The sequence below is a fragment of the Pseudogymnoascus destructans genome (assembly GCF_001641265.1).
Source record: "Pseudogymnoascus destructans isolate 20631-21 unplaced genomic scaffold scaffold_14, whole genome shotgun sequence".
Taxonomy (NCBI): Eukaryota; Fungi; Ascomycota; class Leotiomycetes; order Thelebolales; family Thelebolaceae; genus Pseudogymnoascus; species Pseudogymnoascus destructans.
Window position 1 is genome coordinate 509465 of NW_020167533.1, and position 27630 is coordinate 537094.

Genomic DNA, 27630 nt, shown 5'->3' on the forward strand with positions numbered 1-27630 from the left:
GGAAGTATGTGATAGTCGATTTACTGTATTGTCTGCTTGCCCTTTCTTAAGGAAAGGGCAATCCTATTTATGCTAAAGGAATGTAGTTCTCTCATTTTCCAAGACTTTCCATGACTTACCAGGCTTGGTAACTGTAGTCGATGTAAGAGAATCCCATAGAACCATCTCTTAGGTTCGTAGCCTATAGGAAGTAAAAGGAGGTCCAAGGTCAGAGTACCCCTATAGACAAATTATGTCATAGACAAATTATGTCATAACATAACCAATCTTGTGGGTAACTAAAGAGCGATGACATGTAATGAATCATAGAGGTTCGTAGGAGCTTTTAGAGCTATCGTTCATGCTCCTAGGCCTCTAGTTGGTAGAGATATGTCATGTGGTAGTATGAGTGATGTCATGTAATGAATCATAGAGGGTTGTAGAGATATGCTATGTGGTAATATCGGCCCAGTAACTAAGGAGCGATGACGTGTAATGAATCATAGATGGTTGTAGCAATCGTTGAGTAGTATTGCTCTTGTTGTTGGTGTGATAAGCCAAAATATGTATAGTGACTTGTAGGTTTGAGGAGAAGATTTCCAAGTTTGCTCTTGAGTTTGATAGCAAACTGAGTGCAACGAATGTCAGTATGACAACTGTGAGAGTGGTGTCCTGGTTCATTCTTCAGAGCTTGTTGGGTTTGCTTTTCAAGATATTTCTGAATTGTTTGTTGCTCTGTGATTTGTTGCTCGTTGCTCTGGATCAGTTCCTGTAACTGGAGAATGGCATCATCCTTTTCAGCCAGTATCAAATTCGAGTCCTCTGCTAGGGCCAAATAGTCCCGAAGAATGTTCTTGTGCAAAGTCCATGCCATTTTCTGGTTGGCGGCAGATAGTTTCTGGAATTCGTTGTAATGGTGGGTGCACCAGATATGAGAATCTAGCCACCCAAGGAAGGGATGAATTTACTAAGACAACACACTGTCTTAGGAAACAGAGCCAAAGGGTTGTAGCTTAGACTATTCCACAACGCAGCAATCAGGTGTATGATGTGGTGAAGTGGTTTAGACAAGTTGCAACAAATGTTGAGTCTGAGAACTCAGGGGTAAGTCAGAGGTTAGCACCTCACTGACTTTTCAAAAACAGAGAATAACAAGATCAATGCTTGGAAGCTTGGAAAAGACGTAGAAGTATGTGCTAGTCGATTTACTGTATTGCCTGCTTGCCCTTTCTTAAGGAAAGGGCAATCCTATTTATGCCAAAGGAGTGTAGTTCTCTCATTTTCCATGACTTTCCATGACTAACCAGGCTTGGTAAATGTATTAGAAATCAAGTGCGACCCACAACTAGCTTGCTAATCATGTAGTGAACGTAAGAGAATCCCATAGAACCATCTCTTGGGTTCCTAGCCTATAGGAAGTGAAAAGGAGGTCCAAGGTCAGAGTACCTATAGATAAATTATGTCATAACTTAACCAATCTTGTGGGTAACTAAGGAGCGATGACGTGTAATGAATCATAGAGGGTTGTAGAAGCTTCTAGAGCTATCGTTCATGTTCCTAGGCCTCTAGTTGGTAGATATATGCCATGTGGTAGTATTGGCCCACCCCCTTAAGGAGGAGATTTTCTTAATAACTTGTTCAATGAGTGTTCAAATGATATGCCGTGATGTATGTAGCATAAACAGATGTAGTAGAAGAGTTTGCAGCAATCGTTGAGTAGTATTGCTTCTGTTGTTGGTGTGATAAGCCAAGATATGTATGGTGACTTGTAGGTTTGAGGAGGAGATTTCTAAGTTTGCTCTTGAGTTTGATAGCAAACTGAGTGCAACGAATGTCAGTATGACACAAAGGCCAGTTATATCCTTGTCGAGGGAGCGTTGTAAAAGGTCTGACTTGCGAAGGTGGTGTGTGTGTATCGAGCTGACTGTTGAGAGCCAACTTTGAGGGGTTGCCTCGGGTTCAGCTCAAAGAGCAGGAAAAGAGGTATAAGAGAGATTGAGTTTTATGTCACGGTTCACTAAGGCATAGGGCGCCAGTTGGGTATTATGAATTAAACTCAATCTAGAGAAGAAAGGAAAGAGAAGAGGAGCACTTGAGCAGTGGCTCGATCTATATACAGCTATGTTGTTGTGGAGTGAATTCTCTTTAGAGACCAGTCCTGAGAATTCACTCCACAACTGAAAACTTCGCTCCAACCCCAGAAAGCTCCCCACACCCCTGAACCCCCACTCGAGCTGCAAGGCGCACTTGATATCATAACATCTGTAACTGAGGGCGGAGGACCTGCCTTAAGTCTTACCATGTGACCGTAACCAGTCCGACTCAGATCCCTTCCGTCACTAAGGGCGGAGGCATCCTTACATCTCCTAGCTTAAACTGTGACTTAATTTTGGCTCTATATAGATCTCAAAAGATAGCTGGAGGTTTGTAGGATGCACTATGTACAGGTATTGAGTCTTTGATCCTGCTTCTTTAAGGATAGCACGTAGGGCGGGCTTCTGATTAGTAAATCTTATAAAATGCACCTAGTAGCAGCGATATTAGGCAAGTAGCAGGGGGGCATATACTTGGGATACTTATCAAACGCACCTAGCAGCGGTGCTATAGAGCAGCAGCAGAGTAGCTTAATAATGATATATTAGCGTTAGAATACCATTTTATGAACTTAGAAAGGCAGTTAACGGAATTCACCTCCGGCTGTTAATGGAATGGACTAGTGAAGCGACGTCTGGTGCCATCTGCTGTCTAGTGATTTTGATCTTAGCGAGTCTGCTGTGCCATTTTTCGCCACCTATTAGCCATCTCATGACGATTCAGGCTAAATAAGGGCCTGCCTTCTGTCCTAAGGCTACCACTACACGCTTTGGCCTGTACAGAGTAGTCCATACCTTGAAGCCGATAACAGCACAAGTGGGGCGTCCAAAACGCCACAATGCATGAGGGAATACATTAACATGGCGGAGAGCGTATTCGCATTCCATTTTCATCAGCACCGATCGGGTTTGCCACCATCCTCTTACTCCGTGGCCGTGTTGAAGCATCCTTTGACAAGGCCTTAGCGCTTGGCATCCTTGTGTCTCCCCAAAGTTTGCCACCGAGATATCAGTTACGCGCGAGTTGCGCGAGCTGCGCGGCTGACGGATGGGCGGGTCTGGAGCTGCTCCTTAGACATTGCTTACATGGCATCGTCGGTGTCATCTCTTTGTTGGCTCGAGGCCGCCAAAAGACTAACGTCCCGTCCCGCCACCGAGAGACATGCAATGCACAACCAGGCCTATCACGCTGACCATGCCGTAAGCACTCTTTATCGGGCCTTCTGCACCTCTCCAGCCATAAGGCTGTGCTTTTTTATGGGTTTCCCAGCATAATCAGAGGGATTTAATTCCACGGCCAATGCTTGATTCCCATGCCGTACTGTCTGAGCCGGCTGTTGCCTGCCATACGGTCTCTTTGCCGTTGAGATTCTCATGCGGGAAGCAATTCGCTGACACATACCGGGAGCACGAGACTGGTAGAAAATTGGAAATGCAGGAACAAGGAACGGTCATCAAGCTTGACCGAAGGCAAGGCTGTTGAAGCGATTGGAGAGCAGGTCTTGTGCGTTTCTCTAACACGAGATTTCGGATTCTTGTGAGCATCAAAACACACCGGGTAAATGAGATGTCAACTCGACATTCAAAAGCAGCGGATTCAGCAATTAGCCGGGCCTACGGAGTTTCCTGTAGGACCGAGGGGATAAGGGTATTTCTTGGAACTTGGCCACTTTCGAGACGCCATTGTCCTGTGCATACTGGATCAACAGTACGATGGTTGTGATATGCAGGATCACGACGCGGACTTGCTGTGGTGCTGAGGCTGGGCACTGGGCGTACCAGCTTCCCCAACAACGTACAACCACAGCCAATTGCGTTTGACGCCGAAGGAAGGATGAAGGTTTAAACTTCAACATTCAGAAGGATCAGCTTCAGCTCGCTGCTAGTGCACTGTCGGAGGCCTAGAATCGTCATTTCCGATCTCCTTTTTCATGGATATTGTTATTGGGGATAGGGAAAGTGTCGTCGAGCCTAGCCTTGCTGCCCTCACAGCCTCCCCACACCTCAGGTTCCCCCACCTCAGCGTCATCATGTCACTCAACACCACCATCGGAACGCCCAACAAGTGGGATGCAGACCTGGTTTGGCCGTCCGGTCAAGCCATTCAGTCGCTTTAATTACGTGGGCGTCGTTTCAAGGTTTGATATCGAAGGATTTCTAATACCAGCCGCCGGACGCGGCGCAGCCTTGCGCTGCCTTTCAGAGACCAGATCAGATATGCTGGTCCAGGCAGCTATGGGGTGATTCAGAGCTTTGATTAAATAAATACCTTCTGCATCCCCTCATTTCTTTTAATTTGCCCCCCTCAGTTGCTATCCAACCATTACTAGCTACTAACCTCTCGCCAAATCAACCCGAGCCTGTTCGAGGACAGCAAATCACCACATCGTTGAAGCTCCAAGTCTAGCCTTGCAGCATAAGGCACCCCAGTCCAAATACCGGCACAGGATCTGAGCCTGTTCATCCATTCTATCCGCCAGCGGCTTCGACTTCAAATATGTCGGGATACGACAGCGACGAGTCAATGGGACGACCAAGACTTCTCACGCCGGGTCTGAGGTAAGCTTGATACCACGGCAATCAGATCATACTCACCACTTGCTAACCAACCCAGTGAGACTCACTCGATGCAGGGTTCTGGGTGCAGCTCCGAAGACCGAAACTCTAGCCCAGAGCGAAGCCCGAAACGGAGATGTACATATAACCCATATGATCCACGGCTCAACGGCGATGGCAACCATATGGCGTCTGCTGCCAGTCCTCCGGGGCACCCAACAGCTTTCGTCTTCATCCCTTGCTCCCCAGTTAGAAGCTGGACTACACCAATCCCTAGCTCGCTTCGTTCAACTGTGCCGAGTCCTGGCTTACCTTGTTCGACCATACCGTCTTTCGGCATGCCTTGTTCGACCTTACCGTCTTCTGGCATGCATTGTTCGACCATACCGTCTTCTGGCGCGCCTTGTTCGACCATACCGACTCCAGGGTCACCCCGTTCATTCGGCCAGAGCCGTGAGTTCCTGCCTTTGATACTTTCGGGGGGGCTCCTCTACAACAGAGCTCGCAACCCATATCCAGTATCGGCCATGGCATTGGCTGCAGAGCGTTACTCGCGTGTGCCTGCATCCCCAAGGTTACGCATCATCGACTGGAGACTGAGGTTAAATTCGTGGCCAGAGGCGTCCAGGAGCCAGGCGGATGCGGAGATGGATACGTGCGAAGCGGCGTTGAGGAGATCGAGTACCTGGTAGCATTTCGGCTTGGTCGCTGTGGTCAAATATTGCCCAACAGTAAAGTCGGGAGTATCACAACCGTTTCTCTTGACATGCTAGTCAAAAGATCCACGCCGGCATCTACATGGATGAAGCGCATGAGGCATGGTTGCTGAAGCTTGTCTCTTACATTCGTTTTCTTTTTCTTGTCAAAGGATGCACGCCGCCATCAATAGAGATGGGGCACGGCGCAGGGTTGCCAGAAGATCGTCTCTCTCACTCGTTCTCCTTTCCGGTAAAGATGATGCCTTTGGTGTCCTCCATTATCTAGGCACACGAGTCAGGATTGTTAGAAGCTCGTCTCTCACACTCGTTATTTTTTCTTGTGAAGATAAAGCGATTTGCATCCCTTGCTACTCAGGGCACATGAGTCAGAATTGTTGGAAGCCTCTTTCTTTTAGTCGTTATCTGTTGCTCAAGACACATGAGTCTGGACAGGAAGCTTCTTTCTTTCAGTCGTTATCTTTTCTGGCGAAGAGGAAGCTCTAGGCGGCCTCTATTACCTGTCATACCATAACATTCGTTTCTATATTTATTCCTCCGTTGGCCTTAGGCTTGATCTGAGCATTTTCTGGTGTCAAGGGGTATTGTTGTTTTCAGATAACCACTTGGTTGTTCTCAAAAAGTGTTTTATAAATCATGTCACGTGGTTAGTGTCACGTGGTTATGAGATGGTGAATCTGAAAGGCGACTATGGATGGGTTGGGCTGCTAGAAACGTCTTAAAAAGTATTGTGGTAGAATATCAGCGATTAAAAAGTCTATCTGCATATCAAGTGACACAGAGCCTCTTTCAAAGCGAAAAAAGCTAGAAAGTACGGAGTACAAAGCGTGTGATTCAAAAAGAAATAAAATAAAGTGAATAATCATCAGGCTCTGTACCATTTTCCAAAAAGTAGCCACGCACCATCTCGTTGCCTGGTTTCGCCAACCTTGGGCCACATTTCACCACTAACAATCTGCACTGGCCAGCTCTCATAATCGCCCTGGAACTCTGTCGAATGTAGAGGATAGCGGCGACTAGCAACAAGAGTCAGTTCATTTAAGCGAGGCTAGTAGGCTACGGTACCTATCACCAAAGCTTGGGCTGCTTCTCCGTACCTTGATCAACATCATCATAACTTGGACACTTCACAACTCCAAACCCCATCTTCCTCACTTCAACCATCACACTTTCTATTGTCTGTGACATATCATCACAACTGTTCCGTGCAGTCACAGACCCAATATCTTACTTGCTCCACTCGAACGAAACGTTCACAGCTCCGCGAGGACATCCTACTCGTACGACTTGTCTATCGCCAGATCTGAGCTCTCATCATCACCATGTCTGCCGAACCAGACTATGTCAGCAAGAAGAAGGTTAACTTGAAGTGAGTTCACTTGTGAGGTCGAGCTTCATGGCAATAGGTTTACTGACTGGCTCCACAGTGACGCTTCCGGCGCAGAACACAAAGATGTAAGCATATAACGCCACCGTACGATCTGGCCGGCCCATGGCGGATACTGACAGTTCCCAGGCCGACGATACTGCAACTGCTATTCTCAAGAAGAAGAAGAAGCCAAACTCGTTAATGTAAGCCTATCTCTGTGAATTCAATGATGTGCAGATACTGATATCTGTTGCAAACAGGGTTACTGATGCCATCAACGATGACAACTCTATTATCGCCCTCTCCAACAACACCATGGAGGTATTAGGATTATTCCGTGGTGACACCGTCTTGGTCAAGGGAAAGAAGCGCAAGGATACCGTTCTTATCGTTCTGGCCGATGACGAGCTGGATGATGGAAGTGCACGTATCAACCGTGTTGTCAGGCATAACCTCCGCGTAAAGCACGGAGATATGATTACCGTGCACGCGTGTCCGGATATCAAATACGTACGTTAGGAAAGTCCACAGGATCGTATGATTATGCTAACAGTTTATTAGGCAAAGCGCATTGCGGTTCTTCCAATTGCCGATACCGTTGAAGGCCTTACCGGCTCCCTCTTCGATGTTTTCCTTGCACCATACTTCCGCGAATCATACAGGCCGGTACGCCAAGGCGATCTCTTCATGGTCCGAGGTGGCATGAGACAAGTCGAATTTAAGGTAGTCGAGGTGGACCCACCGGAGTACGGAGTTGTTGCACAAGATACAGTCATTCACTGCGAGGGCGAGCCAATTCAACGTGAGGATGAGGAGGGTAACCTCAACGAGGTCGGCTACGATGATATTGGTGGATGCAGAAAGCAAATGGCACAGATCCGTGAGATGGTTGAGCTCCCTCTCAGACATCCACAGCTGTTCAAGTCGATCGGTATCAAGCCACCTCGTGGTGTTCTCATGTTCGGTCCTCCCGGTACGGGTAAGACCCTCATGGCGAGAGCGGTTGCCAACGAGACTGGTGCATTTTTCTTCCTGATCAACGGTCCTGAGATTATGTCCAAGATGGCCGGAGAGTCTGAGTCGAATTTACGCAAGGCATTCGAGGAGGCCGAGAAGAACTCCCCCGCAATCATCTTCATCGACGAAATCGACTCTATTGCGCCAAAGCGTGACAAGACCAATGGAGAGGTTGAGCGCCGTGTCGTTTCCCAGCTTCTTACCCTGATGGATGGCATGAAGGCTAGATCCAATGTCGTTGTCATGGCTGCAACCAACAGGCCTAACTCCATCGATCCTGCTCTCCGTCGTTTCGGTCGCTTCGATCGCGAGGTTGATATTGGTATCCCCGACCCAACTGGCCGTCTCGAGATTCTTCAAATTCACACCAAGAACATGAAGTTGGGTGATGATGTTGATCTGGAGCAGATCGCATCCGAGACTCACGGATATGTCGGTTCCGATATTGCGTCTCTCTGCTCTGAGGCTGCCATGCAGCAGATTCGTGAGAAGATGGATCTCATCGATCTTGATGAGGAGACGATCGATGCCGAGGTTCTCGACTCCCTCGGAGTCACGATGGACAACTTCCGCTTCGCCCTTGGTGTCTCCAACCCATCCGCTCTTCGCGAGGTTGCCGTTGTCGAGGTACCAAATGTTCGCTGGGACGACATTGGAGGACTGGAGAACGTCAAGCGCGAGCTCATCGAGAGCGTGCAGTACCCAGTCGACCATCCCGAGAAGTTCCTCAAGTTTGGTCTTTCGCCATCTCGTGGTGTTCTTTTCTACGGTCCACCAGGTACTGGTAAGACACTGCTCGCCAAGGCTGTTGCCAACGAGTGCTCTGCCAACTTCATCTCCGTCAAGGGGCCCGAGCTTCTGAGCATGTGGTTTGGTGAGTCTGAGAGCAACATCCGTGATATTTTCGACAAGGCCAGAGCTGCTGCTCCTTGTGTTGTCTTCCTCGATGAGTTGGATTCCATCGCCAAGTCGCGTGGTGGATCTGTCGGCGATGCCGGCGGTGCCTCTGACCGTGTTGTCAACCAGCTTCTTACTGGTGAGTTAATTCCCCTCTTTCCTGAGATTATCACAAACTAACAAATCTCAGAAATGGACGGAATGACCTCCAAGAAGAACGTCTTCGTTATCGGCGCTACTAACAGACCTGAGCAACTCGATAACGCTCTGTGCCGTCCCGGACGTCTCGATACCCTCGTTTACGTCCCGCTTCCAGACGAGACATCCCGTGCTGGTATCCTCAAGGCCCAGCTCCGCAAGACCCCGGTCGCTCCAGATGTGGACATCGCCTACATTGCGTCCAAGACCGAGGGCTTCTCCGGTGCTGATTTGGGTTTCATCACTCAGCGTGCCGTCAAGCTCGCCATCAAGGAGGCCATCTCTCTCGATATCGAGCGCCGCAAGGCTCGCGAGGCGGCTGGCGAGGATGTTGAGATGGAGGATGAGGATGCCGAGGACCCAGTCCCAGAGCTGACCAAGGCACATTTCGAGGAGGCCATGGCATCTGCCCGCCGCTCCGTTACCGACGTCGAGATCCGCCGTTACGAGGCCTTCGCCCAGTCGATGAAGAGCTCCGGCGGTGGTGCCTTCTTCAAGTTCCCTGAGGGAGGTGACCCAGAAGCTCAGGGTGCCGGAAGCGGTGGCTTCGGCGAGGCCGGCAACGATGACAGCCTTTACGATTAGTTAACCATGTACTCTATACGTTTCTATTTTTTTCTCTTTATTGCATCTCAGTCTAGTGGGTGTCACAGGGCATGATCGGGTCTTGCTTCACCAGGAGTTACGCTCCTTTGTAGCAGGTATCTCTAGAGGTTAGCAACGTCGATCTCGAGTTTTCGGGTCGTCCGACCTACACATCTAGGAGCGATATGGTTTGGGATATGAATATTCGATGAGTTACAGGACAGCGTTGGGAGTGAAGGGAGGATTAGACAAGACGGATGGGAGTCGTTGCTTTCTCTTGCTACTTGGTAGTATCGCCATAGATTGTTTAATAACATGCTCTATCTAAATACTGAAAGTTCCAAATCGTGACATATGTGACTATACCATTTCCTAAGTAAATACAACAACTGAATAAATCCGATTTTCGCTCATAAAAGTCGTCATCGCCTACCCAGGAACGGCATCCAATCTCTCGTTAGCCATTTCCTCGGCGCTGACCCAAAAATTTATACCAAGTCACGTGCCTATCCCACTAGCTCCGCTCGGCTTCACGGTCATCAAATAGCACCACTACCACCAAGCCAACCAGCTCCTCCAGCACCTCTCTAACACCTCAATTGCCAATCCACAATGTTCCTCCAACGCACCGTGATCGCGGCCCGCCGCGCGGCCGTCAGCCCTGCCATCAGGCGCAGCTTCTCCAGCGCAATTGTTCGCCGTAAGTTTCTCCGAGGAAGGCTTCCCGAGGTGTGATCGGGCGAATGCGGTTTAGGAGGGAGAGAGAGGAAGGGGGATGGAGGGGGGGTCAATCGGCGTCGCTGCGGATTGTGGGGGATGGGAAGGGGAATTGATAGCTAATTCGTGTGTGTAGAGGAGAGCAACAAGTACAGCGTCGCTACCAAGGCGAAGCCTTTCTCTGGTATGTTCGCACATCACGACCCAGCGACTTTTTTTGGGATAGGGAATGGTGGCTAATATTATCGATGCAGAGATCAAGAATCAGGATGATCTCCTCCCCCAGGGTGCCCAGCCTGGCACCATCCCCACCGATCTCGAGCAGGCGACTGGTCTAGAGCGTGTTGAGATTTTGGGGAAAATGGAGGGGATTGACATCTTCGACATGAGGCCTCTGGATTCCAGCCGTACCGGTAAGATAAAAACCGCCCGCGCATGCACTCGCTGCTTTACAATATACATACTCGAGACAGATGCGAAAGACGGAATGGAATGCTAATGTATACAAGGAACCATCGCCGACCCTATCATGGTCAAGTCCTTCGGCGAGGAGCAGTACGTTGGCTGCACCGGCTCCCCTGCCGACTCCCACGTCACCATCTGGCTTACCGTACGTCTCCCCACCACCACGTCCCCCCCCAATCCACTCCATACCATAGCTATCCGTAACTAACACCCCCCCCCCAACAACAGATGTCCCGCGAGCGCCCCGTCGGGCGCTGCCCCGAGTGCGGCTCCGTGTACAAGATGGAGTACGTCGGTCCCCAGGACGACGGCCACCACGACGACGATCACCACGATGATGGACTCGATCACGGCTACGCGCACCCGCTGCTCGAGGAGCCGAAGACGTTTGCGGATTTCGTGAAGCCGGAGTACAGATAGATGTGTTTCTTGGCTTGTGTGCGAACTGTACGGAATGGATAGATAGATTGGTCGGGGGGGGGGAGCGGAGCCGGGGGGGTATTGTTGTATAGAAAATCTATGGGTGGTTTGTTATTTGTCCTGTCTATGTGTGTCCGATGTGCCAAGGGGAGATACAGGGTGAGATTGTAGATATGCAACTAATTGATCAAGAGTCCCATGTAAGGCATCCAACAGCGTATGGCATATTCGTCTCTTATTGTCCGTCCTCACTTCATCGGTCAATTTCTTCTTGAGAAAGAAAATGCAATTCCATAATTTCAAAAATCGTGTTACAGTATATACGAGCACAATTTCGAGATATAGATGGGGGATATGGGGGAACAACTGACTGTATATTCAGTAATTTGCGAGCTGCAGTTCAAATAGTCTGTCCAGTAGGTATAAAAGGATTCAGGCATACTTTAGAGCCTAGAAGGATTGGAAGGCCCGCGCAGGGGCGCCAAAAACTCCAGCTTGCTTTCTGGAAATTATATGTCCAGGAGATACAGCTCTAAAAGCCTTTGTCAACTACAGTCAAATACCAATTAACCCCATTCCTCTCCATAATACCATAATAATGCTCAATCATCCTCAAAAAGTTCACTTGCACCCCCTCCACAATCACGTCCAAAAGATTCACATCCCCTTCTGAAAATTGTTTGTTCTGCACCCGTCCTGTGTATTTATTTACATCCAACGAAACGCGTAATAGGAAAGTGATGATATGCTGCGTATCCGAAACGCTCCTCCCCTCAGTAGTAGTATCGATATCCAAAAACGCCGGTTCCCAAATGCATACTTCTATCCGGCCCCACGACGACTTTCCACACTCCATCTTCTCTCTTCCAACCTCTTCCTCCCATCTTCAATTCTTTTTCCAGCTCCCTTCGCACCCGCATTAATCCCCCATCCTCAAGGCCTAACCTCAACAACCATCTCCAAACACTCCCTCGTAATCCTCACCCCCTCCTCCATCACCACCCCCGGAATCTCCAACCCACCCCCCTCCCTCTCCCCCCTCCTATCCCTCCCCCCCGTCCCCGCATACACCTCCCCCCTCTCCTCCGCCCTCTTCCTCGCCCCCGCCTCCCGCCTCGCCGCATTAGTATCCTCCCTAATATCCGCCATCACCTGCTCCATCAATCTCGGGAAGGTGTCGCATTCTGAGTCGGGGGAGCGCAGGAGCGTGAGCGCGTGTTGTCGGATGCGGGTCGGCCAGTTGGAGGCGTCGGAGGAGAGGATGTGGGAGAGGTGGTTGTGGATGCTGGGGGGGTGTTAGTGGGTGGTGGGTGGTGGATGGGGATTATGTCATTGGGGGGAGAGTGGTGAAGGGACGGGGTAGAAGGGGAGAAGGAAGGGAGGGGGGGGGGCGGCGTACCGGTCAATATGCCCATCTTTTATAAGCTGAGCGTTTATCTCAGATCTCAAATCTGGGTCTGGGGCGTTGGCAGCAGCGGGCGTCCGAGGGATCACCACGCCTGTTGGTGTCTTGCCCGGGGACGGTTGTGCCATTGTGTAGAAAGATTATCGCAAATACGCTTCACGATTCTCGTGTATAGCAAAATCTCGCCCGTTTTCCGGATTCGGGAGCCTCTCAATTGTATATTCCTTCTTTCTGGTTTGGTGCTGGCTGAGGGGAAACAGTTGCGAAGGCGTCGGTCACTAACTTCCAATTCTGTGACTATTGCAACAGTGGGTGCTTGCATAACAATGCTATATCTCCTCGCTATGCAGACTGCAATTATAATATCGAGTGAAACAGCTACCAGATTTTATGGGTGTTATGGTCGTGGCATTGTCGCTTTGGATTGGGGGACTGGGTAGGTTGAGAGTTGCGTAAATTTGGGAAGTCTTTCAGCCTTGTCGTTAGGCGGGAGATGGGGGGAAGGTGCGAGGGGGGGACGAGGTTGGAGATGTGATAAGGACTATGGTTGTGGTGAAATGCTTTTAATATGTTAGATAGGCATACCTCTGTAATTGTCAATATATCGAATGGTAATATTTGATTTTGTAACGTGGAAAGGTAAATAATTATTTTATTAACTTGTTTCATTTTCGTCAATTTTAGTTACCGGAAATATAAAAACATGTGTTCGACCAACCATATGAATTAAATAAAACCCAGAGAGCATTTTCAAAGTATTACATAACGAAAGACCATATCAATCGAAAAGCCTCAATTCTAGCTCAAGAATAATTAAGAGTTAAGAGACGTTATAAGGATGGCTGGTTTCTGATCGTGATATACTCCAAAAACGGACATGATCACGTCACATACAAGGCTGAGCTCGCACGAGCCTTGGGATAGTTAGCTGTTTCATGGTGATCAGCTTCTAGCATCAGAATGGAGCTGGCGCCCATCAATGCACCTGCCGTCTCCATTGGGGCTGTTGCAGCTTCTCCACCACGTGGTCGTACGCTTATACAGGTCCATTAACTGGTCGCACATAGCTATATATATGGGGACCGGTGTCGTCACCGAACAGTCGTCCCAGCCCTCCATCTCACCGGTCCTGTCGTCTGTCTGTCTCCAAATATCGTTGGAGTCGGTGCTCCCACAACGACCTCGGTCGAAACTCGGGCGAGACAACGCCGACGACAACGAGAGAATGAACACTCTGTTAGTTTCCAAACCAAACCTCGCCTATCACCTCGGGAATAGAACACGTCTCCTCATACCCGTTCCCGCCTATTTGTCCTGCATCACTTGGCTTGCCTGGAAGGGAGGGGGGCGGTGAGGGAGATAAGTTAGGTAGACGCCCGTGGACTCCTGGGGGGACCCGAGCTGCTTTCGTCTCAAGCGCCAATGCCAACGGTACGGCCCGAAATCCATGTTCCTGGCCATGGTCGTCTGTCAATCGAACACGTATCCCTTCCGCCTGAAGGGAAGGCGTGCAGCCGGTTGCTCAGCTGGAACTTACCGGTCAACTGTGTGCTCTCAGGAAATATGAGATACGTGGTGCGAGAGCGGCCACAGGAAGAGTCAAGGGCCACAGCACCACACATTGGGCAAAGCAAACAGCGGAAGCCGCCGAGCAGCTTACCGCGTCTCGAGTTACAATTCCGATGGGTTTTGATCATCAGACGTCCGTTGAGCTGGTCAATATCTCTCTTTTGTGGTTTGACAAACTGAGAGGTCTGAGATGGCATAGGCCCGGGGATGAAGCGGAGTGTGAAACCCTAGTAACGGCCAGAACATGAGCGAGTCCAGCCCGGACAATGTAGGCTTATTCCACTAACCCCGTCGACTCTGGCATAGGAGTAGCTGCAAGCCGGCATGGTTATGGCGCACACCGCACGTCTTGTAATTTGGTAATACATGCCCAACGGGGTGGTAGATGACCTGAGCTACTGTGGAGTATCCCCCATATGCGTGGCGGAGCGGGAGTCGGAGCAGGCAGGGGGCGGGGCGGCATATTGTTCCGGGGCCTATGGAGAAAAGACGGTGAGTGTTTTGAGAGTGAGCATGTGGGAGTTGGGCCGCGTGCGGATGCTCAAATGTGAGACTGCGCCGGGACTACATCAGACCGAGGTGACGGGGACATTGGTGATGTTGTCAAGAGGCATTTAACGTGCTGTACATCTGCGTACGGCGTACAGGATGCGCGAGGGAGCCTCTCGAATTGATGTTCGGGTGGGAGGGAGGGAGCCTCTCGAATGTTCGGTAGTGGCATACGCTGACCAACTGAACCGAACGAAACATGGGCATCTTGAAGCTGAAGCTGAATGAATGGCACCGCGGGGCCTTGGAGGGGGCGACCCGGGGGATCTTAGAAGGACTAATCCTTTGGTAAAAAAGCCCTAGAGCGTCGAGACCTGCCAAGGCGCTTGGAATCATGGCGGGGCGACCGGGTGACCTGGGAGGGTCGCTCTTAGGGTGTTCCGCCGGTTCCGCCGTCGATGTCGATGGAGGGGGATGCAAGATTGCCTCTTTGAGATGTTGGGATGGGCTGGGCTAACGTAGTTAACGGAGTACTGGTATTCTACCACTTACTAACTAACATCCTAACATCCTAACATCCTAACATCCTAACATCCTAACATCCTAACATCCTAACATCCTAACATCCTAACATCCTAACATTCTAACATCCCAACTAACTAACATCCCAACTAACTACATCCTAACATCCTAACTAACAACTAGCTTCCTAGCTTCCTAGCTTCCCAACTTCCCAACTTCCCAACTTCCCAACTTCCCAACTAACCAACCAACTAATGTACATACACCCCAACGAATGCGACTTGCAGACAGCTTGCAGACCAATTTTGCAGCTCTAGACCGCCTCCGGGGAATACTTGGTTAGAGTTGTACTGCGGTGTGTGAGTAGCTGCATCAAAGCGAACCCGGCATGCAGGCATTAGTTTGTTAGTTGTAGTTTGTTAGTTGTTGTTTGTTAGTTGTAGTTTGTTAGTTGTTGTTTGTTAGTTGTAGTTTGTTAGTTGTAGTTTGTTAGTTGTAGTTTGTTAGTTGTAGTTTGTTAGTTGTAGTTTGTTAGTTGTTGTTTGTTAGTTGTTGTTTGTTAGTTTGTTAGTTGTTGTTTTTTAGTTTGTAGTTGTTGTTTGTTAGTTGTGTTGTTTGTTAGTTGTTGTTGTTAGTTGGTTAGTTGGGAAGCTAGTTAGTTGGTTAGCTAGTTAGTTGGTAACTAGTTAGCTAGTTAGTTGGTTAGCTAGTTAGTTGTTAGCTAGTTAGTTAGCATTGGTCCTTCACAACAACCTCATTCTTTTCCAACAGGTCCAATAATACTACCTACTCTACTACCTACTCTACTACCTACTCACTACACTGGCCCATGTCCATACCAACTAAATAAATAAACCTCACGAAAAGTAACGCCATCCATCTCCCGCATTTTTGGGGGGTCTCTCTCCCCACATCAAAATTCCCATTTCCCATACCCCAAAAAACCACACCGATCATACCCCCAATCCGACCTTCGGGACTCGTCGTTATCATACATACATTACAATTCCTGTCGCTGCCCTTTTCTGCACCACCAGAATATTACTGTCTTTCGCACTTTCCCAATTTCTTCGCACCACAGCACCACTTCTATTCTGGATCGCAGTCCCCCTTCCTCAAACTGTCAGATACCAGAAGCACCTGACTCGACCTGTGCGATCTGGGCCGCACGACTAAGACCAATTTTGCCGCCGTAGTGGCAACTGGCAACCCCGACAGCTACGCCACCCCTATGGTATCCTACCTACCTGGAACAATCCCATATAACTCCCCGTCCACCGCCCGCACCCCAGACAGGCATGAGTGAATACCAGAACCGGTAATACTCATAATTCGGATCGCAAGCGGAGGGAGTCCGATCTCGGGAGGAAAAACTTACCACCATGGATTCTTCTTCAGAGCCAATTCCCACCATGGCGAGCTCCTCTTCGCCTGGCATTGCATATTGGATCCTTCACTATGTCCAATACGCATACCCATTGGTGTTGCTCGTGGTCTTCCTGACTGCATTCGTTGCGCACAGCATCATTTCCTCCCCCAGTAACCAGTCTGTCACTTCTCGATCTACCCTCACGGGCCCAGGAGGCAAGCCACTACCGCCGACCTCGAGACCGCCCAGCAATGGCCCGCCAGTGCCGACGAACGATGGGTTTGGCAAGACCCGCAGCTTGCTCTTCTGCTGGCTGTCGGTTGGCCTGATTGGCACCTTTGTCGGAAACATTGTCAATATCGTGGTGCACGCCGTCTCGGAGCGCAAGGAGGGCTGGTGGTGTGGTGAGGCGCCTGCGGTATGTTCACACGACCTCCTTCTCTTCTTACTCTGTGGTGACTCGGGCTAATTTGGGGTCGCAGGCATACGTGATCGGCTCCGCATTTCTCTACTCGCTCTTTCTTATTTCGCTGGTCGATACACATCCGTCTCCGAGTGTCGTTCATTTGATAACATGGAGTGTTGCGTTGGTCGGGGAGCTTGTTCTCATTGGGGCCTCAATCGTGTATATCACGTCACCGCACCGCGAAATAAATTCTTTGAACCCAGATACGGCTATATTAGAGGTTCCAAATCAATGGGAGATTGTCGAGGTCCTCTGTGATGCCACTAGGGTACTCTTTCTGGTGCTCTGCGTGGCATTCTACGCGTTCTTCTCCTATCAGCAATCGTCCACGCCCAGTAAAAGAAGGACCTCTCGAGAGCGCGCTGCTGCGAGGGACGAGCGAATGCCCCTGCTCAATGGACACACCGTCACCGGTGATGTTCACGTAGAGAATGGACACACGGAACACGAGAATGGAGGGCATTCGCCAGGGGAGTCAACGTACGGTGCTACTACCATGAATGGACATGCTGCTATAAACGGCGACGCTGCTATGAATGGACATGGCCAGGGTCCGGCAGGTCCTACTGATTCGGCGGCATTTTACAGACCTACGACTGCGCCTTCGAGGAGCTGGTGGGAATACCTACGTGGATACTCGCTATTCTTCCCATACCTGTGGCCGAACAAGTCATTGAGGCTCCAGATCACAGTGGTTGTCTGTTTTGTGCTCGTGCTGCTACAACGACTGGTCAATGTCCTTGTCCCAATCCAGATGGGCAATGTGACAGACATGCTGTCCGAAGACGATCCGGAAGAGGAGGGCATTCTCCAGATGCTGAAGGGTGGACCTACAGGCCCGGGAATGCCGTGGTTGGCCATTTCTCTCCTCATCGTGTACAAGGTTTTCCAGGGGACGTCGGGTCTCCTTGCGGCCGGGAGAGCCGTGCTCTGGATTCCAGTCTCCCAGTACTCTTACCAAGCGCTGTCTACTTCCTCGTTTGAGCACGTCCACGACCTAAGCCTGGACTTTCACCTGGGGAAACGCACTGGAGAGGTCCTGTCGGCTCTCAGCAAGGGTGCTGCGATCAACACGTTCCTGGAGCAGATCACTTTCCAAGTTCTGCCGATGCTCATCGACTTGGTACTCGCCATTATCTACTTTTCCATCAAATTCGACATCTACTACTCTCTCACTCTCAGCGTCGTTACCTTCTGGTACCTCTACGCGACTGTCCGCCTCGCGCAGCTGCGCGCTGAGCAGCGTAGACGGATGATCAATGCGGACAGAGAGGAGGATGCAGTCAAAAATGACTCGATTCAGTCATATGAAACCGTGAAATACTTTGGCGCTGAGGAGTACGAGTCCAACAGGTACAGAAAAGCCGTCCAAAACTTCCAGAACGAGGAATATCAAGTCACTCTCTCTTTGAGCGTCATGAACATTGTCCAGAACATGATCTTCATGCTCGGATTACTGGTTGTGTCCTTAATCGCTGCATATCAAGTTACGTCTGGACTTCGACGTGTAGGAGAGTTCGTCTCGCTTATCACCTACATGGCCCAGCTACAGCAGCCGTTGAACTTCTTCGGCACGTTCTATAAGAATGTTCAGAGTGCCATGATCAATGGAGAACGTCTTTTGGAGCTCTTCAAAGAGCAACCGACCGTTACGGACCACCCTGGTGCACGCGATCTGAACAAATGTGAAGGGCGGATTACCTTTGAGGGTGTCAAATTCTCCTATGACCAGCGGAAACCCGCATTGCAAGACCTTACCTTTGACTGTCTGCCGGGAACGACAACTGCACTGGTCGGTGAATCGGGTGGTGGGAAATCGACAATTTTCCGCCTTCTGTTCCGTTTTTACAACGAGCAGGCTGGTAGAATTCTACTTGACAACCATGATGTCCAGAACTTGACCATCAAATCTCTGCGAAGCCATATCGGTGTCGTGCCGCAAGATACAGTACTTTTCAACGAGACAATCATGTATAACTTGAGGTACGCGAACCAAGATGCTACTGACGAGGACATCTTCAATGCCTGCAGAGCGGCCAGTATCCACGACAAGATCCTTTCATTCCCCGATGCCTACGACACCAAAGTCGGCGAGCGTGGGCTCCGTCTGAGCGGCGGTGAAAAGCAAAGAGTCGCCATCGCGCGCACCATCCTGAAGAACCCCCGGATCATCATGCTCGACGAGGCAACAGCGGCACTGGATTCAGAGACTGAGCAACACATCCAAGAAGCCCTCAAGCGGCTGTCCGTCGGTCGCACAATGCTTGTCATAGCGTAAGCACAATCCTTCCACTTGTCCACATGAGCACCCCCACTAATTTGATTTCCCACAACAGCCACCGCCTCTCCACCATCACCAGCGCAGACCAGATCCTGGTCCTACACGAGGGATCGGTGTACGAGCGCGGGACCCACGACCAGCTCCTCGCCAAGAAGGGGCGCTACTACAATATGTGGCGTAAACAGATTCGCGCGGAGAGAGCAGCTGAAGAAGCGCGCCTCCTGAGCGATCGCGCGGCGGTACTGAGAGAGCAGGCCTTGGCGAGACCGGGGAGCTGTGATGGTCTGGGGAGTGAGGAGACTTCGGATAATGATACTGCCCACGATGGAGCTGAAGCTGAGGCACAGAGACCTCTACTTGGGCCTGGCGAACATATTCGTGGCCCATTCCGGGGAGAGGCGTTCTTGGTTCGGAGAAGTACTCATGATGGGATACCGCCGGGTTCTCCTTGAGTAAATATACGTTTAACGAAGTCACGGCAAGCTTTGTCTACCACAGCTGCATGGCTTTGTTTGTGGGAATCAATCGCTCGTTCTCCCATCGTCCTCACATCGATAGCTCACATGAGCATATCCACAACGCCGAGCGGACTCACTCACTCACACCCCCTCGACACACACTTTACCTTCTTTTTTAATACTTACGTCCTGCAGCGCTTCATTAACGAATGTCACGGCAACCAAACAGCTGTTCTTCCCCCTGGAAACCGAGCATCAGCGAACCCGCATTATTCCTCACACCTTAATTAAACTTCACCCTTTTTAAACCCTGGATGGGGGTCGCCTTAATTACTCAATTCGTCGCTCTCGCCCTATTCATTCAACGGCGGCCCTGCTTTTTGCGTTTCCCTTCCCTTGATTTTTTTTCGCCCTCACCTACCTGTTTGCTTTTTGCTTTTTTCACAAAAAAAAGTTGAAATCTGCATCCTCTTTTTTATTCCTTTTGGGTCCTTTCAGCATCGAGCGTGTTTGTTTTGCGGCGGCGTGCTCTGCTTTTTTGCTTTCTCACATTGGCCGAGCAAGTGGCCGGAGGGATTTGTATATGTTGCGTTTCCCAGCCACTACCTCACTCACGGAGCCCCCCCGCCCCCCTTTGCTATCTGAGCTATGGGGTGGTTTGCGACCTGCACATGCCTTTTTTTGTTCTCCTATTTAATTGGTTCTTTGCGGAGGTTTAATTTCTACTTGAGAAGGGTGTCTGGGGGGACCGACTGGCGGGGGGCGGGGAGGGGGTTTTGGGTAGATATATTTGGTATGAATGGAACGGGGGTATGCAGGGGCCGAAGGCGTAGCTTTGTTCTTTCTGCTTTTAGGCATGTAAAATAAGGAACGACCTGGAGGTTTTGCGTGGTGGCTTTACCAGAACAGTAGAGGGAGGATGGGGGGAATGGAGGGGAGGGGTAGCGAGGGGAAACGGGGGTTGGGGGGGGGTGAGAGATGCGGGGGAGGGGAAAAGAATGATGTGTTTGGTTGGTTGGTGCGGGGCGAAAATAGATAAGATGCGAATCTGAGGATCTTTGCACTTGTGGTGTCTCTTCTTGTTTGTGAATGCACGAGACGGGTCTGATCGTGTTGGTTGCTTCAGTGTGTTTGGTTCAGAGGTATGCATTGCACCACCGCTGTTGCTGCTGCGCTGTTCTAAATACTTCCCCCCCTTCTCTCTATCAGGCGTCCTCATATGTGCACCCAACATCACATACCCCAAATCCCCCCTCACCACTCCCGTCTCCGCCGTTCTCCACCCCTCCCCTCCCCCGCACGCACTAGCCCCCTCACACCATCGTACAATATTATGAAAAATTGCAGCGCGCAGAAAATAAAAAACCCCGTCTATCCCAAGAGAGTCGTAATTAGGAAAAGAAAAATTGTCGCCCGTCCACCATCCCCAGTCTATACCAACCCATCCCGGATCCAGCCTGCTAAATGTTTTACATGCGGCGGATTGTTTGTGCTTACTCGCGAGAGACGTCGCGGCCGAAAGCCTTCGATTTGAGCCAGTCTACGACGACGAGGACGCGGTTACGTGCTAGTAGGATGTTAGATTCTTGTTGATGGGATAATAGAGGGAGGAGGGATGGGGATGGGGATGGGGGAGGTACTCACTGCTAAAGCACATACTCAGATACGCGCTGCGCCAGAAGAGATACGTGAGGCTTCCACCCGAGGCAAAGTTGCCATTAAACCACGTCACATCCGCGACCGCGCGATCACTGCCAATATACGCCAACGAACCCTGGTGCGAGTAGTGGAACGGCTTGATATCCTTGATGCGACGAAGACTCTTCTGGAGGTCCTCGAGCTCGGTAGCAACAACCGGCGCATCGGTGCGAGTAACGTTCAACGAGGTGGAGAGCTCATCAATGCGGCTCTCGAGGAACTCAGTCTTAGCCATCGTATTGAACAGACGCGCGAGGAAAGCGCCCTCCTGCGCAGCAACCTGGGCAGTTGGCGCATAACCCGCAACAGCGCAGTCACCCGTGGCCCAGATGTCGGTGGTTCCCTGGACGACGAGGTACTCGTTGACGGCGAGGCCGCGGCGGGAGTCCTTCTGCGCGGGGATCTGGGACATGAGGTCGTGGACGATGGGGCGGACGGCGTTACCGGTCGCCCAGACGAGGAGGCCGTAGGGGAGGATCGTGGTGGTCTTCTTGCCGTCGGGGCTGGTGGCTTCGGCTTCGACGGTGTTGGCGGTGACTTTCTTGACGGCGGTCTTGGTCATGATGGTGATTTTCTCCTCTTTGAAGGTCGACTCCGTGTAGTCGATCAGCTGCTTGGAGAAGGAGGGGAGCACGTTGGGGAGAGCCTCGATCAGCGTCACCTTGAACTTGTCGCTGATTTCAGGGACCCATTTGCGAATGTCTTGGTCAAAGAAGTCTTGCAGCTCGCCGGCGAATTCGACGCCGGTTGGGCCGCCGCCGACGACGACCATGTGGAGGAGACGCTTGATTTCCTCGGGCGATTGGTCTTTGAATGTCGCGGTCTCGATGCAGTCCATGATCTTGGTGCGGATGCGCTGGGCATCACCGACCTCCTTCAGGAAGCAAGAGTGCTCGGTGACACCCTGGATGCCGAAGGTGGCATTCTCGGCGCCAACAGCGATGACTAGCTTGTCGTAGGAGACCTCGGTTTTCGCGGAGGTGCCCTTGATCTCAGAGTTATCGGCGATGCTGACGGTCTTGCGGATTGGGTCGATGTGCGAGGCTTCGGCTTCGTAGAAAGTAACGGCGGCCTTCTTGTGTCTGAGAATGGATCGGATCGGCTCCATGATAGATCTGTGCTCGATGGTACCGGTCGTGCATGATGGCAGAAGGGGTGTGAATAGGAAGTAGTTGCGAGGAGAGACTACAATGACGTTGTAGTTCTCGGTGTTGAGCTTCTTGAGCAGCGAGACCGCGCCCCATCCGGTACCTGCGGCAATTGATTAGATTCTCGATCGATACAAGCTATCGTGGGCATGGAGGGCTTCAGGGCTTACCTAGGATAACGAGGTTCTGCTTGTTTGGATCGGGAATTGGCTGCTCCATAGGATGACGCAGTTCGTAGATGCCGTATCCCATGTAAGCTACGCCTCCGATGAGAGAGAGGTAGGTCGCTCTCCACATCAACCTGAAGGCTCTGAACTTGCGGCGAGGCTTCACCGGCTCAACAGGCTTGATGTCCGCATAGCCTCTGCGCGACGACTGCTGCAGTCTGCTCGCACTGACGATGCTGCTGCTTGGTCTCGCACGTGACAGAATGGCGAATGAGCGACGAGCAACGCTCTGGAGCCCAATTGAGGGCGACTGAAGCATCGTTGAAGCTCTGATTGATGAAGCCATTGCTTCGAGAGTTGGCAATGCGTGCCAGAAGAAAAGGTGAGGGTCAGAGAGAAAGGGCGGAGTCGGAGAGGGGAGGGGCTATGGGGAATTCTCAGCAATTTTTGTTTTCGCGCCTGGAACCTTATGCGAGGCGGCGGCCGCTTGTGAATGGATGAGCAAAGGTGATGACATAGCGCGGCTACTGATTGATAACTAGGATATCACTTTATTGCAAGTCACAACTGATGTTAAGAATTTTTTTCTTTTTTGCGGCGGGCGCAAAGGGGGGAAATAAAAAATGCCAATGCCTTTGTTGAGGCTATCTGCTTGTAAATTACAGTGTACAGCTCGTCGAGAGGCAATTTCATGAGTTATAATAATGGGAGACCAAGGCTCGATCCCTTTCAATTATTCATACTGTATTCACAGAGGGGGAGCTAGCAAACTAGCAGAACTAGTGTCGGAATTACTTTACAGTACTCGTACATGACGCGACGGCAATTTCGGAAGAACGGCAGCTACAATTCTCTCCTTCACTCTAGTCCGAGAGCTATGTGGGGGCACTTGCTCTGTCTATCTTATGGTGTATGGGTATCGCCCAGCCGCCGCAGTTGAATTCCTCTTCAGCTTCATTAGTTCAGCCTTGTGGATGTTTGACATGGCTGTCGCGGCACCGAGACCGAGGCATGTAGGCATCAGCAGCCAGTATCGAGTGATGCAAGCTTGGGGCTTTGCAACCACACCACCTCGGGATTCTCGTTGGACAGTCTCAGCCGCCTGGCTCATGCTATCGCCTTCGGTTCCCGAACCATGCAGTAGAGCTTGCAACCCTCTGCGTCGTCGTCGCAGTCCATGCCCCTGACGAATTTGAACCCCATCGCCTCGTAGATCTTGGTATTCGGCTCGTCCCGACTACTTTCCAGATAGCATTTGATACCTTCCGCATCTGCCTTCTTGGTGACTTCGTTGAACAAGGCTCTTCCGACACCCTTCCCTTGTGCTTCAGGTAGAACGCTGATGATGTTCAGAAAGTAGTAGCCTTTCGGGTCCGTCCAAACTTCCTTATGGGCTTCCGCCTGGCGCGCTTTCCATATATAGTATCGCTGCCAGGGTCAATTAAGCTCTCACATGACAGAGCCATCATTCTTACCTTGACGTTCAACCCTCCTCGCCCATACCGTAGGTTCATTGCCACCTGGCTTCCCCAGAGTCGCCAACCCTCGAAGCCATTCCAGAACCACTCGCCCCATGTTAATGGCTTGTCAGTCGCTCTGGGCGGTATCCACATAGCAATCCCAAGGACTTTATCTGAGCCTTCCTCCTTGGCCACATGGAACAAGGCATTACGTAGACCCCATAGGCAGCGGATGCGAAGAGATACGCGGTTGCGATTCAAATCAATCTGTTTGGTTGTTAGTGGCGCCAACAACGAACTCGTTTGCCAAATAGATGCTTAGAATAGAACGGATTTTGTTTGGGACGTGTACTCTTTACACCGCAACTCACCTTCGATCGATCGTTAAAAATCCATAAATTATATGGGTCATTTGCGAACGCTTCTTGAATCGTCCTTATGCCGCCATCGATATCCTCTTCTCTCATAGGACTCACAACAACCGGCATGATGGCTTTTGATAGAGTCTCTGGGCTATATTACCCCGACTTATTGATCTATGCCAGGATAGGATGGGAATGCCAGGATGTGTAACTTACTCCGTACTCCGTACTCCGTACAAGTGCTCAAGTTTGTGGCTGGCATCCGTTCCCGGCCCGCAAAACGCCAAGACGCCTGCCGACTTCAAAACACAAACCACGACAACTCATCCGCTTGAGACGGAACTGAGACGCCTCAGGACGAGCCTGCCACACAACCGCATTGCGATCTCTTCCAGTTGCAGTCAAGAAGCCCAATAACCCAGTAAGGTCCACATGATAATGCGTCAGCTTGTGTGGATTCTCTCAAGTGTTACTTCCTCCTCGCTGTGTTTCTGGTGAGTGCGCATGTATATCGCTGTCGCAAGCTTGGGCACGCGAGGCAGTCTCGGGGATGATCAGAGCTCCTGATCTCCACTCAGTTCTATGGCTTCTTGATCTCAGCGTCAAAAGGGAAGGATCCGTTGCATTTGTGCGGCAGTTCGCTCCTGAAGTCTGGGGTTTCCTGTCATGCCAAGATCACGGAATCATGTGTCTACCCGATGCCATCCATATCTTGTTGATATCCTGATGATCGGAAGTTCTTCATCCTTTTCGTAGTATGGCTGGCACATACGGCACTTTTATTTCTTTTCATTTTCTGTAGTTTGGCTGCTTCATTCGTCATTTTTCATTCTCAATTGGCTCTTTTTGTTTGTTACGAATACTCTACGTCCGACCTTCGACCTACCTCTCTTTCCGAATCAGTATATTCTATGTTACGGCTTTGAACCGATTATCTATCAAGTTCGGTAGAAGGCAAAAGCCATGGCTCCATTCAACCATTTCGGTGCTGTTTTCTCGACGCCACGACCCCCGGTTTCTCCGCCATCGACGGAACGGACTGCGAGGGAACGAAGGGCATTGCGAGATTTCCAGCCAGAGAGGGCTCCGAATATATCTAGGGACTCGAGACCAAGGCGATGCCGACGGCTATCACCTCGACAGCTACCTGCCGCGGTCGATTCGGATAGTGTCAGTACTGGCGAAGTGGGTGACGAAGTGAGCAGCGCTTCGGATAGTGGCAGTGCTTCCGCGGCGACAGAGAGAGGTACATTAGGTGATGCGATAGCTGGAGCTGGTTCTGTGACTGACAGTGCCCTCGATGCAATCCTTGGTGGCCAAAGTTCTACCGCCGTTGCAGCGCCCGAGAAAACCAGTGCCGCTGAAATAGAAAGCAAGCCGACTGATATCGCCACCACGGCGAGCGAACCGGAGGCCGTTGCCATTACATCGAGCAAACCATCGTCTGCCGCCGTTGAAACGAGTAGGCCAGCTATCATTACCACAACGCCAACGAAACATTCTAGCAAAACGCCTGACACACCATCATCATCAGCTCCGCCTGTAGCGGCATTGCCAGGAACTACCAGAGTATTGTCGCCAGAAGCTGCCGCTACTCCTACACCTAGTAAGGTAGGAGGACTGACAAGGGTTACCCCGGAATTTACCAGGGCCTTTCCAACGCCAAAAGCACAACTGCAGAGTGCAGACCGCGTCAGTCTCAGCAACACCCAAGCCACAGGTGCTGCGGGGCTAAAGGCCCAGGGTCAGGCTATTGACTCTACTAGTAAGTCTGAGCCTGACTCCCATTGAGACTCCGACTCCGACTCTGGTATTAACTCTGGCGTAGAGTCTGGCGATGATCTCGATTCAGATTATGAGGACGACTCTACCGAGTCGCGGTTGGTCGCCTTCACAACAATCTCTGGCACCCCTCTCTCGACATTATCAGCCATCTTGGATCCTACTGCTGTGAGGACCTTGCCAGACAGCGTCACCACGGCATCTCAGACTGGTGGTCAACCTACGATAGCTTCGGCTGCTGCCAACAAGCCACCGCTTACCCCTGAAGCCTCAAATGGCCTGATTGCATTCGGTGCTGTCGGTAAGAATTACGCAATCCAATTCATATCACCAGCTAATATGTTATAGGTGGCGTTCTTGTACTCAGCTTTGTAGTATGCATCCTGCTTCGTCTCCTCAAGACCGACGCCTTCGGCTGCTTCAACTGTTGTGGAAGCAAACGCAAGTCTCAGAATAGTGCCTCAGAGTCCCTTTACCATGCAAGCGGCGTCTTCGGCACAGCTGCTCCCTCAGAAATTCAAACCCATTCGCGAGGCTTCTCGGCATTTTTCAACCCCATGATCCAGTTAAGAGCCGCCAAGTACGAAAAAGACCCAAGTCAGGGCCAAACGTACTCGCGCAACTCGTTGATACAGAATGCGGCGCCCATCGCTGTGAGCCAACAGCCTATGCAATCTAGGGATGACCCTCCTCCCATGCCTGTCCTTCCACTAGCGTACCGTCAGGCCGCCAATGGGAAGAACCCGCGGATATCGGAGGTCTCCAGTCTATCATCTGGCTTCGGAGACGCTGTAATCGATATACCTGAATCGGGACCAACTACATATGTTACCAACAAGTCGGGCCAAGGTTTACCTAAACCTAACAGTCAAACGCTCGGGCTGGACGTAGGCCCCCGGTTCTCATGGGCAAACGTACCTACTCCCCGAACACTCGGTAACCACAGAAACAGAGACACTGCTAACACTGCTACGACGACCACCTCTCGTGACTCAGAGCCCAGGTTCCGCACCGTAACGAGCTGGGTGCATCAGCAGGCGAACCGGGTGATGAAGAACCAAAGTGATAGCGGTGCTTCTGCTGCCCCTAGCCAAGAGAGGAGCAGCGTCCCGGACATACCGGCTTTTCCCGAGGCATACGGGGGAGGAAAGCATCAGAGGATGCCGAGTGTGGACGGATGTGGTGTCCAGGGCACATCCGGGCGATGAAGTTGAGATTAAGGAGAGTTCGAGGATCCCGAGCACCTTGTTGACGAGGAAGTTGAGGCATTGAGGGGTGGAGGATGGGGCTATCTAGCAGTGTAATAACACACGTGGTGTATTGAAGAGTGAGACATGGGGGAGGGGATATATCATAGTATCTGTCTATGGGGTAGCTCCTGGGGACTACTAGCGGGGTTGGAGAGCGTTGGGTTTTGAAGGAATTAGATTTGGATAAATATA

The 27630-nt window shown here is 50.9% G+C and overlaps 10 protein-coding genes across 10 annotated transcripts; 5 read left to right on the top strand and 5 right to left on the bottom strand.

Annotated features, from left to right (window-relative positions):
• The first annotated feature begins 2320 nt into the window (after positions 1–2320).
• Positions 2321–6449, top strand: VC83_05644 (uncharacterized protein). The gene is made up of 2 exons (XM_024469262.1): positions 2321–4631; positions 4687–6449. The coding sequence occupies exons 1-2, from the start codon at positions 4570–4572 to the stop codon at positions 5318–5320; spliced, it is 696 nt and encodes a 231-aa protein (XP_024323109.1). The 5' UTR covers positions 2321–4569; the 3' UTR covers positions 5321–6449.
• On the top strand, positions 6450–9736 carry CDC48 (AAA ATPase cdc48). Its single transcript, XM_024469263.1, has 6 exons — positions 6450–6713; positions 6772–6799; positions 6861–6916; positions 6974–7223; positions 7275–8766; positions 8818–9736. The coding sequence occupies exons 1-6, from the start codon at positions 6667–6669 to the stop codon at positions 9408–9410; spliced, it is 2466 nt and encodes an 821-aa protein (XP_024323110.1). The 5' UTR covers positions 6450–6666; the 3' UTR covers positions 9411–9736.
• A 232-nt stretch (positions 9737–9968) lies between these two features.
• Positions 9969–11223, top strand: COX4 (cytochrome c oxidase subunit IV). The gene is made up of 5 exons (XM_024469264.1): positions 9969–10110; positions 10264–10311; positions 10382–10540; positions 10637–10737; positions 10821–11223. The coding sequence occupies exons 1-5, from the start codon at positions 10023–10025 to the stop codon at positions 11010–11012; spliced, it is 588 nt and encodes a 195-aa protein (XP_024323111.1). The 5' UTR covers positions 9969–10022; the 3' UTR covers positions 11013–11223.
• Positions 11224–11544: 321 nt separating this feature from the next.
• On the bottom strand, positions 11545–11868 carry VC83_05647 (uncharacterized protein; the record flags this gene model as incomplete). The annotated part of the gene is made up of 1 exon (XM_024469265.1): positions 11545–11868. The coding sequence occupies one exon, from the start codon at positions 11866–11868 to the stop codon at positions 11545–11547; it is 324 nt and encodes a 107-aa protein (XP_024323112.1).
• A 77-nt stretch (positions 11869–11945) lies between these two features.
• On the bottom strand, positions 11946–12847 carry VC83_05648 (uncharacterized protein; the record flags this gene model as incomplete). The annotated part of the gene is made up of 2 exons (XM_024469266.1): positions 12412–12847; positions 11946–12297 (listed from the first exon to the last, which is right to left on the bottom strand). Exons 1-2 carry the CDS (start codon positions 12543–12545, stop codon positions 11946–11948), a joined length of 486 nt encoding a protein of 161 aa, XP_024323127.1. The 5' UTR covers positions 12546–12847.
• A 252-nt stretch (positions 12848–13099) lies between these two features.
• Positions 13100–14649, bottom strand: VC83_05649 (uncharacterized protein). Its single transcript, XM_024469267.1, has 2 exons — positions 13955–14649; positions 13100–13884 (listed from the first exon to the last, which is right to left on the bottom strand). The coding sequence occupies exons 1-2, from the start codon at positions 14181–14183 to the stop codon at positions 13655–13657; spliced, it is 459 nt and encodes a 152-aa protein (XP_024323128.1). The 5' UTR covers positions 14184–14649; the 3' UTR covers positions 13100–13654.
• Positions 14650–15671: 1022 nt separating this feature from the next.
• Positions 15672–20490, top strand: VC83_05650 (uncharacterized protein). The gene is made up of 3 exons (XM_024469268.1): positions 15672–16784; positions 16849–19106; positions 19169–20490. Exons 1-3 carry the CDS (start codon positions 16380–16382, stop codon positions 19563–19565), a joined length of 3060 nt encoding a protein of 1019 aa, XP_024322998.1. The 5' UTR covers positions 15672–16379; the 3' UTR covers positions 19566–20490.
• A 388-nt stretch (positions 20491–20878) lies between these two features.
• On the bottom strand, positions 20879–23034 carry NDE1_1 (NADH:ubiquinone oxidoreductase). The gene is made up of 3 exons (XM_024469269.1): positions 22588–23034; positions 21216–22520; positions 20879–21138 (listed from the first exon to the last, which is right to left on the bottom strand). Exons 1-3 carry the CDS (start codon positions 22928–22930, stop codon positions 21065–21067), a joined length of 1722 nt encoding a protein of 573 aa, XP_024322997.1. The 5' UTR covers positions 22931–23034; the 3' UTR covers positions 20879–21064.
• On the bottom strand, positions 23013–24738 carry VC83_05652 (uncharacterized protein). Its single transcript, XM_024469270.1, has 3 exons — positions 24416–24738; positions 24060–24311; positions 23013–24012 (listed from the first exon to the last, which is right to left on the bottom strand). Exons 1-3 carry the CDS (start codon positions 24530–24532, stop codon positions 23692–23694), a joined length of 690 nt encoding a protein of 229 aa, XP_024322996.1. The 5' UTR covers positions 24533–24738; the 3' UTR covers positions 23013–23691.
• VC83_05653 (uncharacterized protein) lies at positions 24739–27611 on the top strand. Its single transcript, XM_024469271.1, has 3 exons — positions 24739–26171; positions 26235–26489; positions 26537–27611. Exons 1-3 carry the CDS (start codon positions 25370–25372, stop codon positions 27394–27396), a joined length of 1917 nt encoding a protein of 638 aa, XP_024322995.1. The 5' UTR covers positions 24739–25369; the 3' UTR covers positions 27397–27611.
• Positions 27612–27630: the final 19 nt, after the last annotated feature.

Bases quoted from the DNA above. Each gene is read 5' to 3' on its own strand.
- VC83_05644 (XM_024469262.1), top strand. From the start codon at position 4,570: ATGTCGGGATACGACAGCGACGAGTCAATGGGACGACCAAGACTTCTC. The intron at 4,632-4,686 runs GTAAGCTTGATA...TAACCAACCCAG, and splicing joins CTTCTCACGCCGGGTCTGAG to TGAGACTCACTCGATGCAGG.
- CDC48 (XM_024469263.1), top strand. From the start codon at position 6,667: ATGTCTGCCGAACCAGACTATGTCAGCAAGAAGAAGGTTAACTTGAA. The intron at 6,917-6,973 runs GTAAGCCTATCT...TGTTGCAAACAG, and splicing joins AAGAAGCCAAACTCGTTAAT to GGTTACTGATGCCATCAACG. The intron at 8,767-8,817 runs GTGAGTTAATTC...AACAAATCTCAG, and splicing joins TGTCAACCAGCTTCTTACTG to AAATGGACGGAATGACCTCC.
- COX4 (XM_024469264.1), top strand. From the start codon at position 10,023: ATGTTCCTCCAACGCACCGTGATCGCGGCCCGCCGCGCGGCCGTCAGC. The intron at 10,111-10,263 runs GTAAGTTTCTCC...TCGTGTGTGTAG, and splicing joins CTCCAGCGCAATTGTTCGCC to AGGAGAGCAACAAGTACAGC. The intron at 10,312-10,381 runs GTATGTTCGCAC...TTATCGATGCAG, and splicing joins CAAGGCGAAGCCTTTCTCTG to AGATCAAGAATCAGGATGAT.
- VC83_05649 (XM_024469267.1), bottom strand. From the start codon at position 14,183: ATGCCATCTCAGACCTCTCAGTTTGTCAAACCACAAAAGAGAGATATT. The intron at 13,885-13,954 runs GTAAGTTCCAGC...TTCGATTGACAG, and splicing joins TGAGAGCACACAGTTGACCG to ACGACCATGGCCAGGAACAT.
- VC83_05650 (XM_024469268.1), top strand. From the start codon at position 16,380: ATGGATTCTTCTTCAGAGCCAATTCCCACCATGGCGAGCTCCTCTTCG. The intron at 16,785-16,848 runs GTATGTTCACAC...TTGGGGTCGCAG, and splicing joins GGTGTGGTGAGGCGCCTGCG to GCATACGTGATCGGCTCCGC. The intron at 19,107-19,168 runs GTAAGCACAATC...TTCCCACAACAG, and splicing joins CGCACAATGCTTGTCATAGC to CCACCGCCTCTCCACCATCA.
- NDE1_1 (XM_024469269.1), bottom strand. From the start codon at position 22,930: ATGGCTTCATCAATCAGAGCTTCAACGATGCTTCAGTCGCCCTCAATT. The intron at 22,521-22,587 runs GTAAGCCCTGAA...CAATTGCCGCAG, and splicing joins GCAGAACCTCGTTATCCTAG to GTACCGGATGGGGCGCGGTC. The intron at 21,139-21,215 runs GTGAGTACCTCC...ACATCCTACTAG, and splicing joins TCTGAGTATGTGCTTTAGCA to CACGTAACCGCGTCCTCGTC.
- VC83_05652 (XM_024469270.1), bottom strand. From the start codon at position 24,532: ATGCCGGTTGTTGTGAGTCCTATGAGAGAAGAGGATATCGATGGCGGC. The intron at 24,312-24,415 runs GTGAGTTGCGGT...ACAACCAAACAG, and splicing joins TTTTTAACGATCGATCGAAG to ATTGATTTGAATCGCAACCG. The intron at 24,013-24,059 runs GTAAGAATGATG...TGACCCTGGCAG, and splicing joins GAGGAGGGTTGAACGTCAAG to CGATACTATATATGGAAAGC.
- VC83_05653 (XM_024469271.1), top strand. From the start codon at position 25,370: ATGGCTCCATTCAACCATTTCGGTGCTGTTTTCTCGACGCCACGACCC. The intron at 26,172-26,234 runs GTAAGTCTGAGC...ACTCTGGCGTAG, and splicing joins TCAGGCTATTGACTCTACTA to AGTCTGGCGATGATCTCGAT. The intron at 26,490-26,536 runs GTAAGAATTACG...AATATGTTATAG, and splicing joins GATTGCATTCGGTGCTGTCG to GTGGCGTTCTTGTACTCAGC.